The following is a 13,770-nucleotide window of genomic DNA, read 5'->3' on the forward strand; positions in this document are numbered from 1 at the left end:
ACCTGCTAATTCCAGGTCTTTCTGAAGCTCTCCACAAATGGTCCTTGGTTTTTGGACAACTCTTCTGATAATTATTTTCACTCCTCTGTCAGAAATCCTGCGAAGAGCACCTGGTCGTGGCCAGTTTATGGTGAAGTGATGTTCTTTGCACTTCTGGATTATGGCCCCAGCAGTGCTCACTGGAACATTCAGAAGTTTAGAAATACATCTGTAACCAACACCATCAGTATGTTTTGCAACAATAGGGTTGCGAAGGTCTTGCGCGAGCTCTTTGCTTTTACCCATTATTAGATGTTTCTTGAGTGACACCTTGGTAATGAGACACCATTTTATAGGCCATTCGTTGGGACTGAACAAGCTGATATTAATTTGCACTGACAAGGGGCCAGATTGCTTTCTATTTACTAATAGATTTCAGCCGTTGTCTTGGCTTTCCATGCCTTTTTGCACCTCCCTTTCTTCATGTGTTCAATACTTTTTCCCTGTGTCATTTCACATTATTACACATAACTTAATTTTGGAACTTATTTGTTTTGGTTTCTTTGTATGTATGGATTACTTGCATTGTTAACAACATCTGGTGAAAATGTCATGCCAAAAATGGTGACGTGTTCAATACTTATTTTACCCTCTGTACCTCCTTTCAATAGCAATGGCAGCCAATCAGGGTCCAGTATTCATATAATATTTCAAATAAACTGCTTTTATTTCCAAAACACAATATAAAGCCAAAGTGTACGATAAAGTATTTGTGGTAGTGAGGCATGGTTTGGCTCAGTTGCAGGAGGGACTGATTGGGGGAGTGGTTCAGGGAACGGTGCCTGGGAGAGGCTTAATTGGCCCAGCTGAATCGAATCCCTGATTGTCCCTCTCTTCCTGCATAAAACCGAGTAGCAGGACACCAGACGGGGCGCACTCCTGGAAAGAATGAGCAGCAGGATGGCTGCAGACGGATGTGTTTCGGGTGATTGGCTGCTCGGCGGAAGAGCGCACGGACATTGATGTGAAGTTGTTGTGTTAGAATAAACACGTTGAACGGTACTTTGGCTGAGTGTTGTTCGCTTGGCTCTTGCGACCAAACGACCACCTCACGGTCCACCCCTGCGGTCAGGAAGATGGCAGTCGCTCGTGGGGCCCCGCTCGGCCGATTCCTGCCCCTCGGAGGAGGTTCCAGCCACAGCTCCCGGCTCGACCACTGCATCTCTGTGGTCTCACCCTCTCCCTCATGTCGTGTCTCCACAGGTCCCAGCGGCTACAGGCACACTTCCCAACCTACAGGGGGCCCCTCAGACATCAGGGCAGGGATGGTGGAGGTGTGGGGGGCCCGGACACTGCCAGAAGGAGTATCCATTCATGGACGTAGGCCAGGTGATCAGAGTTGCCGGCCCCCAACACCCTCCCCCGGTCCAGGGGGGACATACCGCGTTCCGGTAAGGATCCAGGTGGGTGTACATCAGTCAATGGTGGATTCTGGCTGTACACGATCTATGATTCACCAGACCCTGGTCCGGCCCGGGGCGTTGGTGGAGGCATTGTGTATGAACATTAGGTGTGTGCATGGGGATGTTCATGATTATCCCATTATGTCAGTGGAAATTAGATACATGTGGAAAAAACATAGAGTAAAGGTTGCGGTTAGCTCCCTCCTTACGCACCCCCTAATCTTGGGAACAGATTGGCCCGGGTTTCAGCATTCAGGACAGACAAAGTCATGCGGTATGTGTGCTGTGCCACGTTCCAACGCCTCATGGACCGGGTGCTGCGTCCGCATGCTGCATATGCTGCCGCCTACCTGAATAATGTCGTCATCCACAGCACCACCTGGGTGAAGCATGTGCAGCGGGTGGGCGCAGTGCTGTAGTACCTGAGGCAGGCTGGGCTCACCGCCAACCCAGGGAAGTGTGCAGTTGGACGGAGGGAGGTACGGTATCTTATCCTAGTTGTTGTTAGAATAAACACGTTGAACGGTACTTGGGCTGAGTGTTGTTCGTTCGTGCTGACGGAACCCCGGTGATGGCAAAGATGTTTGTCACAGTATTATATTATAACAGATTATCACCAAAAATAAAGCCAGCCAGGGCATGAGCGACAATCCTGTCTTCCCCTACATTCTCAGATAAAATTAAAACGCAATACAGACAAAGGAATACTGCAGAGAAATGATGTGAATACAATTATGTAATCATGCTATTGAAAATATTTCTGCAACAATAACTTGACAGAAAACATGGAATTACATCAGGAACACGTCATGTGAGCTTGTTGCCAACTTCCTTTTGTTTCAAGTCCCCACAACATTTCATCAACGATACAAAAAGAATGATGTCTCAGAATATGTACGTGCTATAGAACCATCCTCAACCCATCCCCGGCAGCTTGGGGAGGCTTTGATCATCTGCTGCCTTGAGGAATGGCAGCTGCAGCTTCCTGAGTAACGTCTCTCTCCACAGAAAGCATGAAAATAGGTGAGCGGATGTGTTCTGCCTGCTTTTCCATGTGCATTACCATGTCTTGTTAAGAGAACACTTCACCATGCAGCCAGGAAACCGTGGCACATATGGCTAATTTCCTCTAACACTAGTGAGGATTTTCTGTGACAATCTGACGAGTAAACTCTGCAATTCTAATTTGCCTCTCGACACAAATGATGGTCTGAATCCATTGCGAAATACCAATGAAGCGTATCTTGACTAAATGACCCTGCTGAATTGCAACAACACCCTAAACGGATGTACAAACGTTAGGATAAACCGTGCTAGGCATTTAATGGCACACGCACAAATATGTTTGTTTGAAAGGCAGAATACATTTTTAGAGAAGGGCACTTTGGGCATCTTGGTGTAAACAACTGTGCAAATTTCAAATTGAAGGATACAGATGCATTTAATGTCCTGCTGTTGTTAACAAAGATTAACTGTATTGTGACCTGTGAACCACTGCCCAGTGTAAGAAGCGGTTCAAGGATATAATATGAAGGACCTCTCTCAAAACTTCTATTTTACAGATGAGAAATTCTGGCCTCAATTATCTTTATAATATTAATTGAAGGTGACCTAAGCTTTCATGCACAAAGGACGCAATGTGACACTCCATGGCCATGCACTATGACTAACCCAGATAAGGAAGGTGAAATGGATTTAGAATTTTGTGTATTTTAATTACAGTATATCTGTACTTGTAATTAACCCGAGTCGCCTTTTATAGTTGATGGCTGAGATTGGCTGCTGTGTCATGACATGCACTAACAGCCTGATTCACATCGAATTCAATAGACAAGAGTCAGCTTGGTTTTTTTTTTGGTTTTTTTTGATGAGTTTATACGGTATTAAAAAAAATATTGTTATAATCATTCACGTTTGTGGGATGAAATACGTGGGACGTTCAACAAAACCTGTCTATGATCTCGGTACAGCTGGATTTATGTTGAGCCCCAATAGCAACTCGGCACAAGCGCAGAAAAAGTCCCCTGTGCTGTATCAAAATACAAATGCGCCTGGCTCAGCACTTAGACTTTTAGACTCTCAGGGTTCAAGTGGAGCAATATGGGAGCATTCATACTATCAATAACAAAAGGGTTGTAGTGACTTACGATGTTCATCAGAGTTAGGAGGTAATTCTGCACGTGCTCCTTGCCGTGAAATCGAACCACCGAGTCATCGACTCCCAGGAGGATTTCAATGTTGTAGTCGTCGTCCCCAGCATCCCTACGACGGCGGTGGTGGACAGTCTCGTTGACTTGTCGGGTTACAGAGTCAAGGGTCCCGGTGAAATCCATCTCTGGTTCTGTGCAGAGACCAAGACAGCAAGATCTAAGTGTTAAGTTTGATATGTAGAAGCTAGAATTTGTTAAATTTGCAAAATACAACTTTTTATTTATCGTATCAAAACAACAAAAACACATTGGTCATATCACAATTGGTCTACAATTAGTACTGTCAGGAAATATTTGCAATGGCAAGCAAATTTGCAAAAATTCAGCAATTTCTAATCACTAAAGGTGATGAAGAGAAGCTCTGCTGAAGGCAATGCAGCAGAAAGTGGTTTAACAACTAATGTATTATCAGCAAAAACAGTTGACCAGAAGAAAAAAAAACAGCAAAACCAGAAGTAACGGGGTATATGGGAAATGTGGTCTTATGAGAAGTGGGCTGCCGATTCTCACACTTCTATGCTTCAGTCTAGTTGTACAGTATGTATGTCTACATTACATGACTTTTATTAACCCCTCCAGCTGCAAGAGATACCGTAGCACTGTTTTTGTGCATACGGTATCTGTTGAATTAATAATATTTAAAAAGCATTTCAAGTTTTTTTTTTTTTTTTTTTTTTTTTTTTTACAGATGTAGGATATTGCAGTAACAGACTGTTTTGTACATCACTTGTATCAGCCCATGGTCCTTGAAGTTCAAAACATGGAGGGGAAGAAAAAAAAAAAAAAAAAAAAACTATACTAAAATATTTCAAGCTACATCTGTGAAGTTGTTTGTTTATGGGCATAATATATGACTAATACATATGACTGAGGTAATAGTTAAAAACATGGATTTTTATTTTCTAAATTTACATTATCTAAAATTTTAATGCAAAAAAAACAAGTTCTGCAAATTAAATCAACATTTTTGAGAAATTTTAAAAAAATATATTTTTGATCACAACAATTGTGATGTGGATTTGTTTACTATTTGCAAGGACACTACTCAACCAGTTCAACAATCTTTCTAATTCACTTCTGGTTTGTGTGATGATACGTGACACACATGCAATCCAGCTGCAAAGTGCACATGTAATGGAAAGAGAGAGAATCTAGGAGGAGATCAAGCCATGCAGGCATTTAAAGAGAAGGACAGACAGTTTCAAGCCAAGTGTGGAGGGAGAGCTCAATTTCAAAACGCACAAAGTCCTGAAATGGCAACAGCTTCTCAATAATCAATTTATTGTTTTATTCATTTATTGATAAAAAAAAAAAAAAAAAAATACCCATTCCTTGTCTTCAGCTACAGCTCAAATAAGCACAATTGCTTTTTTTTCTGCTGTCCATCATTTTAATTTGACAATATTTGGATTTGGAGCTGTAACTAAAGCAAACCAAGGAATATGGGGGTGCACAAAAACACTCGTCATATTTAGGGCCCGTGCACCGATGGTGCGAAAGCCCTATTGTTTTTTATATTTCTGTTTCACATTGTTCATTCCCTGCTGGCTATTTATGAAGCCTTGGGCTGTCAGCTTTGTCAGATAAACACTTTTGAGTTTATGATGCAGAAAGCCAATGTTTAGGCTCCAAATCTCTGAATGTGGAAGGACACAAGTGTTTACACAGATTGGTTTCATCCTTTGTTTTAACAAAGGATGAAACCAATCTGACACTATAGTAAAAACAGTTTATAAGCTGCCCGAACTGCTATCAGGTAATTGAAACCTAAAGTCACTTCTCTCCAACAAAAGCCGATATGATTCGCTGCCTGTAATAGAACTATAAGACAAGCAATTTATGGACATTTTAGAGCATTTTTACAATTCAAAGATTATCTTCTGTGATTATATAAAAAGAAAATGTGATATGACTTCAAAGAAAGTTTCTGGCTTCACTAGATATAAAAATGAAGGGAATTATCTAACTTGACAGTACTCTGTCCCCTCTGCACTTATTTCCTGGTACTGAATCAGACCATTCAATTCTTAACACTTCCCTTTTTGATGGAAGAACCGCCAGTACTTAGCGTTCCCCCAAATACTGCTTAGCTGTAAACTTTAAAGGCTCCGTCCATTCCTATCATAAATCTCAGAGAGGATTGCTGATATCAACTCCTATATCTGGTCCCCTCTGCAGAGCAAACCACTCCAGCTCTGAAATGTGATTGAGAGGCCATAGATATCCCTTTCCAGTTGGAAGCACTGGAAATGTAACGTTCCATATGACCTAAAACAATCCTTCACTGGGACATCAGCAGCTCGATTGGTCATAAAAGGAGAGTTGCTGGTTCAAAAGTTGGCATAACAAATCTTGGCAGGGATGTGAATGAATCATCAGGGTGTCTCTGAGCGAGACTGTTTTGTTTCACTGACCAACAGTAAGCTGTGATTAGGCCGTCTCTTTGTTTTGTTCGGTTTCAACCACAGTGGAGGGTTGTACTTTTTGTTAGTTTTGGTTCATTTTAGTCCTATTTCATATAACCTGAAATTGAAATAAGATTAAAAGGGATTGGTAGTTCTGACGACAGCAATATAAAACACCTTTTTAGTCAGCAGAGCTTGTTTTTGGAGGCCAACTACAGCAATCTAAGAGATGTGTACCATACATTTTTCTATAAGTGAATTCAGGAAGCTTATTTAAATGATACAATTTTAACTTTTGTTGATCAATCTACACTTAACGACAAAGCGAAGGCCTTTAGACATTTTTGCAAATCTATTAAAAATCAAAAACTGCCATCTCTAATTAACAAAAACTATTCAGGCCCTTAAATCATTCGTTATTATTCATTAGGGCTCCGTTTGGCAGCAGTTGCAGCTTCCTTGTGGGTTTGTCTCTACAAGCTTTGCAGACCTGGATTTGGACAGTTTGTGCAGGGAGATCCTCCGTATCAGATTGAATACAAAGCATCTGTGAGCTGTTATTTTCAGGTCTCTCCACAGATGTTCGAGCTGGTTTCAATCTGGCTTTTGGCAACTAGAGAATCTGTTTATACGCATACATGGTGTGATGTCAGCATTAAATGCTGACAAAACTCTGACAGTTATCAAAGATCCATCTTCAAATATGGTCATTTAATTAAATTTAGTTAGAAGATGCATCTAAATACAGTCTTTGTTTAACTTCATCACAGGTTTCTAGTTCTGTTATGTACTGTGTATACATACAATTCACAGTCTTATCAAAGAAAGCTATAGCTATACATAAAATGATAGAACTAGAGACTGCAAGCTACTTATTTTATTGCACAACTTAGTGCAAATGCCCTCCACCTGTGAAACTACAAGTGTAAACAGAATAAATCCTGTGTGTCTGTGTTTGTTTGTCTGTGATGACTCCCCAATGGGGTCTTATTCCTTTGATTAAGACCATCACATCTTCTTTCTGACCCTCAAAATAAAGTGAAAGGCGAGGGAGGTCATCTTCTGTTGAATGAATATAAGCCTCTGCCAGCATGCACAGCACACGCCTTCAACAAAAAATTGGGTTCACGTCGGTTCACGCAGCCCATTCACAAACAACTCGGAGTTGATAAACAAAGGTGGACTGGCAAGTTTCTTCTGTATTGAAGCCGTTTCGGGTAGCTGTCAACCTGCTGTGTTGGAGAGTTTGGCAGTGTGGAAAGTCAAATTAAATCTTGTTCCAGTCTCTGTGAATTTAGCTAAACCTCATGGCTGTATCAGCTGGAAATGACCTTCTTCTATCTTCAAATCAAATCAATCAAATTTAAAGAATATAAGAATATATTTATAACCAATCAACCCCTTATCGAGTGGTACAAGATCAGCACATTTTCGGACATTTGAGTTCAGTTCTCACCTGATCAAATTAACTAATTATGACAAGGACACTTTTTTGTAATTGCACATATTGTGAAAAACTAAACTGTGATTCCACTCAGATCCTCCATGTATGAATGTCTGTACCTGAAGAAAATCAGAGCATTTCTGAAAAAAACATATCCATGCTCTTTGAATTTCCCCTGAATAAATAAATAATTAAAGTAAAAAAAAAAAATTTAAAAAAAAAAAGAATCACAGCTTTTTATATTTCATCCACATTGGGTGAAGATACTGTGCTGGCAAATACTTGAAAATCTCATGCCATAAATAAAAGCACTGGCCATTTTTCATTTTTCCATGGATGCTTAGGGCCGCAGACAGGGCCAGTGATTGAGTGTAGAGGGAGCTAAAATAAATAGGAAGAAATGGCTGCCACCTCAGCCGTGGCCAGGCTCCTACAGTGTTGGGATTGTAGAGCACATTCCTCCTCTCTGCCGCTCCCGTCATGACACAGGCATTTTTGTGCAGTGGGCCAGCTCCCCCCTCCCCCTCCTGAGTAAACAGGCTTTCTGAGGTCCCTACTTCAAACGCACAGGACTTCCCCTCAGCAGCGCTCCTTAAGACCGCTAGTGTGCTTCTGTCAGTGACGAGCCTCCACCCCTTCCCCTCCACTTCACTCCACCCCGGCCCACAGCCCAGTCCCGTGGGAGCCACACCATGCAGTACCAGTAGAAGCCCAAGAGACTGGCCGCTGGCCAGTGCCTGCCCACACGTGGCACTGTGCGGCAAGGTGGCAACGAGGCCAGCCAGAGCTGCCGCAGGCTAAAAATGGCACAGAGGTAGGCGTCAGGCAACTCGCCATCAGCCTAGAGTGGAAATCTACTGTGTGACGGCATTAATATCCATATTGCACTTTTCACAGATGCTCACATTCCCCCATTAGTGAGAGGGACACCGATACAGTATATTGCCATCATGGCACATTCTATATTGTAGGACCTGTGTTTATTTAAATTCAGCTGCATAAACATAAAGGGCAAAGTTTCCCTTCTCATAATTAACATGTATTTTTAATCATAAATGTTAGTACATCTGACAGGAAAGGCATGCAATGTCCTCATTGGGGAGAAAATCCCCAATAAGTCTTAAAAGTATTACAGGAACAATAGGCAGCATCTTGAATTAAAATATGGGCTATAATCCTTTTATCCATTTCTGCCGTGTAGTGGGCTGCAGGATTGGCCTATTTACTGTAGCATGTGTTTGTAAAGCAGAAACGCTCATCCAGATTGAGAACAACAATGTGCATAATAACTACTGTTTGAGCTGAGAGTACTTTGTCTCAACGTGATACTAGTCAGGACTAAAACAAAAGAGGACAAATAGATCAATCGAGCTAGAATTATTTTCTTCTGTTTTGTTAGAGCAGTCAGACATTAGTTTATAGAAGATGAAAAATGGCTAAATTAAAATCGTAATGACAGATGACTGAGGTTCTAAGAGGGACTTCATGTTAAAAGAACACTTTAAACTAAGTTTGAGCCTCATTAGCAGATGTTCCTCTTAGAACTCTGAGTTAGATCAAGATCTGAAAGGATTTTCCAGGTTAAAATCAAGAGAGATATAATACCATTGAATAACCTCTCTGTCATGTTCCTGATTTTTTTTCACTCATTTACGTGATGCAACATTAGCAGGTGAATGTCACACAGCTTCATTACAACTGCGAACAGATAACTGAGAATGAACTCCAAGTGTGATCAAAAGGATGATAAAAAAGGATCACAGGTGACAGGTGAGCAGGTTACAGCATCACCACGACCACTGCTGTTCAAAGACAGAAATAAAAAAACTAAAATAAAACCAGATACAAAGCACCTCATCAAAACATGTATGACGACCTGACACACACAGGACAGTTCAGGTGTGTCAGGCCATGACAAGTACTGACCACAATAAATTTTAAATGCAGTGTGGTCTTCCATTTTAAGGGTAGAAGAGAAAATGTCAGTAATTCCTAAGCATACAGCCACAGACCAGACCAAGAAACATATGCTACCCAGTTTGGGAATGAATTATGATACAACAATAAAAGCTGAATAATAGCAACTGATATGCAAGTTCAGCGGCTATTTGTGCTTTAAATACTTAATGTTTTTTCTGTGATGCTTTGCTCCTCATCACTTCCTGTCAAACTGACAACAGAAAACTAGTTTTATATTGAAGTAGGTAAAAAATATGAAAGGTCAATAGTCGGTCACATCCCTGCAAGCCATTTAACCACTCTACTGTACGTATGTTGCATTGCTATAACGTGTTGGCATCCAAACCACAAAAGTGGAACAGTGGAACCACAAAACACTTTTTTTTTTTGGGAGGGGGGTTTCATCTTCAATCTCCATATAAAAATGGTATATGGTGCAAAACAAAAATGGGGACCACTGTTTTTTTAGTATTTCAATCATGCCATCATACATATCAAGTAAGCATGGATTTGTTGACTTTAAGGTGAGGTTTAACCTCAAATTTAATTTGATTGTCAACAGCTTAACTGAAGCAGTTTCTCTGGCATCAGTACACACCAAAAAAAACAAAACGTAAAAAATACAGAGGTTAACCAAAAAAACTCAACAGAAATAAAAGATTTTAGTCTGACTGAAAATACTGAGTGAAATATTCAGATAAAATGGCATTTAGCTGAATACAACTGATCTAAATATTCCAGTAATAATACCACAAAATATTAACAACCTGCTACACATTAAAATGCAGTAACTGACTGTTTCTGAGATAATTGTTGTCAGATATATACATCATAAAATCTAACCCAGTTTGAACCTAAACAATTGCTCAAAAAAATCCAAACTGCTTTCTCCCTGGTTACAAGTGGGTTGAGTAGAAATGCTTTGTCGGACCAATAAGCTGATTCACGCTGGGTCTATTACCACATTAGATAGACAACATGTTGCAAAGATAAACTATTGCATCAAAGCAGATCAGGTTAAGACGTCAGTAGCTAATGCTGCCTTCCCTACAATCTATTGACATCTGCTTGGTAAGCTTTAACACTGGGACACTACGAGTCTCTTGTGTGAATCATGTCAGCGATATGTGCCATCTGTTTGCATGGGAGATCGTGGTGAAGAGCAGGTGTTTATTTTTATGGTTGATAAACTAATACAAAATATTTCTTTGTATGAAACACCAAACACTAATGTATGCCCTCTATTAACCTATTCCAAAAGAGCAATGTGTGATCAAAGCCATTAATGCCGCAAATCTTTCTTTGTTAATTTCTCATTTTACAGTAACCAAAAACTATTCCGCTGTTGCTGCTGGATGGAGGTTGCATTATTGCTTAATTGTTTTTGAATGTCCTTTTCTTTTGCCTTATGTTTTGATGCTTTTAATGGTTTTATGTGAAGAACTTTGAATTGCCTTGTAGTTGAAATGTGCTATACAAATAAACTTGCCTTACCTTGCATAGAGGTATGATTAAGTGAACACCAGACGGAAATCAGGTGGCCTACTTCCAAACCATAATTCCACATCACCATTGTATAGTCTTTTCTGGTTTTATCATTTTGTGAATGCTGTGGTTTCACAAGCAAGCTGCAGGTGATTTAATGCTGGCAATTTACTTCTTGTCATGTAAGGGAATTTTTTTATGCCGCGAGGCACTTAAAACGTAGCATAATTACACTGGATTTTATGACCGAGACAATATTGTTTTAGTCTTTTTCTTTTTTCTAGCTCAATAGAGTTGAAAATGAGCAGTGACAGCAGCAACAACAGCACCCTAATTACCAGCAGCGCACCACAACAGGAGAAAAGATGCTGGCCAAAGCATTTCACATGGCGGAGATGCCAATCAGGTTTGTGGTTCTGTGCTGAAGTGTGAAGGAGACTTTAAAAGGTACATGTGTGTCTATGTGGATTCTCTTTGGCCCACCTCGAGCTTCTGAATCACTATTAAAAGGCTTACGGGGCGTTTTAGGCTTTAAATTGAAGCCAACAGGCCTGCTCCCACTGGGCCTTATATTTAAGCTTTACTAACGATTTCTAGGTCTTGGCTGCTTTACACAAGAAAATAAACTCAGCGTTTTTTTTATTGCAAAAGTAAAGGACCATTTATGATAGAAATGTTTCAGGAAAAGGTTGTCAGGGATGCCTATCACATTAACAGTACAGTATGAGGATGATGCACCCTGACAGCACATACTGTATCCAGGTGGAATCCAAAAAATGATTTTGATGTAGAACTAACTTGTATATAATGTGTAAGTGCATACGTAAGTGCAACATTAAGTAATAATGTACAGAAGACATAATAAAGAAGGAGTCTTGTAAAAGATCCTGTCCAAGAAAACATTGCTGAGGCACTTTGGCTGCTCAAATAACTCAAGAAAATGCTTGCTGATATTGAAGATGCTAAGCCATAGAATATAATCACCTGATTCTGTATAGTCTCCATAAACTGAGGGTTTTTTAAAGAAGATTTATTTTTTTTGTTTTGTTTGGTATGGTTAGTTTTTCAGCTGCAAAAGATGTTTTCAGTGAAAAAAGCTTGAAACACCAAACAGCACAGAAAGTTAAGAAGCGGGATATTTAGCAGCTACAGAACCACAAATGTTCCTTAAAAAGAGAAAACTACAACAGATGTAAAAATAAACTAAATGTTTGACTTACATTTGTCGAGTGGCCACAAACATGACTAAGATTTAATTATTATTTCTTCTTTAAATAATGCAAACAACACAAGGTAAAAATATGCTGCTCACCCACTGTTCAAACTAGCCACATTAGCCGCTAACTGTCCAGTAAAGTTCATAGACACCAACAACAGTGAAGTCACACACTGGCTGGCCAGTGATGCAATGCAGCTGGGAGACATGTCAGGAGAGCAGTAGTGGATATTTTGAGTTGTGACACAACAAGAAAATTATACAAAGACTTTTTGATTTGTTGCTAAAATGTTAAACTTGCCACCCACCCTTACCCCATAAAAGAAAGCCCGAACTTCCTGCTTCAAGTAAGACCCAAGCTGGCTTAAGCTACAAAAGGTATTCCAGACATGTGGCCCTCAAAAGAGAACCTCGCTTAAAACAGCATCCAGTCCTCAAGTTAACCAGAAACAAAAAAAGACAAGATAAACAGTACCACCTAACATCAAATGTTCCACACAGAGGGCCAGGCTCTCAGGCTGCTGACACAATTGGTGGAAGGTATACCGCCTTTTCAAATTTCCTGCAGCAGCCTATTATTTTTCCATGTAACACAAATCAGATTATTGTGCCCCCAGAGCAGTCCCACATGCGAGTAGTGATGATTGAGTCGATATGCACAAAATAAATTGAAGCAAAGCTATAATGTGAGTGCAAGCACAACACACACAAAACCTCATTAACTTAAGATGTCACTTTATCATTAAATTCCCATGTAACCATGTCACATCAAAGACAATGTTTGTCACAAAGCCAAAGGCATTTTAATGACTTCCTTTATTTACCTGCTGGAACAAAAACCTTTGCAATTGTAGCAGAAAGACCCAAACATTCCTTCCTCCCAGTTAAACAGCCATCTACCCTCTCTACAACCCTTCATCCAGAGACGCCATGATGTCTGACCTCTCTCCTCCTCAGGACCACAGGTGTGGACCTGGTACAAACCTTCCCCTAACTTCGAGACCGTAAACCCCCTTTTAGTCTAAACTTTCCCAGGATCTAAATTATTTTTTATCACCTTTGAGGAACTTTAGTTGTCAAAATCGCAATCTCCATTTCTAATCAGACTAACAATAATGGACCAAGATCATGGATGGACGATCACCTCTGTCTCCCCCACACTTTGTCAGTATCACCAAATGACTTTATGACCTCTTCTCAGATTGGTGTCCATTAACCAAGCGTGATGTCCTGCAAAACCGTCTTGATAAGAACCAGAACCAAATTCCAATCTTTTCCCCTGCTGCCACACGACCCCTTTTGCCATCTGATGTTGAAAATATCTACAAAATAACGCATAGACTTTATATAACCAAAGATTGAACTATTATAGTGATCAACAATGTACTCATCATGTTATCATGCATGTTCGAATCTTTGCCTGTGTGTGTGTCAGTAAACTGGAGATGTGAACAAGATTTGAGTGTCCTCCCAACATGCAGGACACTGTCTTGCCCCCCATTTTTTTATATAAGAATTAATGTTCTAGATTATGTTTGACTGATTTATGTTTTGATATGAATTAATAATTTAGACTGGTGCCCCTTCTACGAACGAGAGCAAATTCAAA

General features: G+C 40.2%; 1 protein-coding gene across 1 annotated transcript in view; it reads right to left on the minus strand.

Annotated features, from left to right (window-relative positions):
- adamts3 (ADAM metallopeptidase with thrombospondin type 1 motif, 3) overlaps window positions 1-13,770 on the minus strand; it is a 145,971-nt gene that overhangs the window by 76,506 nt on the left and 55,695 nt on the right. The window contains exon 5 of the mRNA XM_069178498.1: window positions 3,590-3,783. Coding sequence (XP_069034599.1) covers window positions 3,590-3,783 — 194 coding nt within the window. The remainder of the gene's footprint in view (window positions 1-3,589; window positions 3,784-13,770) is intronic.

Source organism: Embiotoca jacksoni, unplaced genomic scaffold (assembly GCF_022577435.1).
Source record: "Embiotoca jacksoni isolate LCO1_2020_lvr unplaced genomic scaffold, fEmbJac1.0.p SCAF_8, whole genome shotgun sequence".
NCBI classification, from domain to species: domain Eukaryota; kingdom Metazoa; phylum Chordata; class Actinopteri; family Embiotocidae; genus Embiotoca; species Embiotoca jacksoni.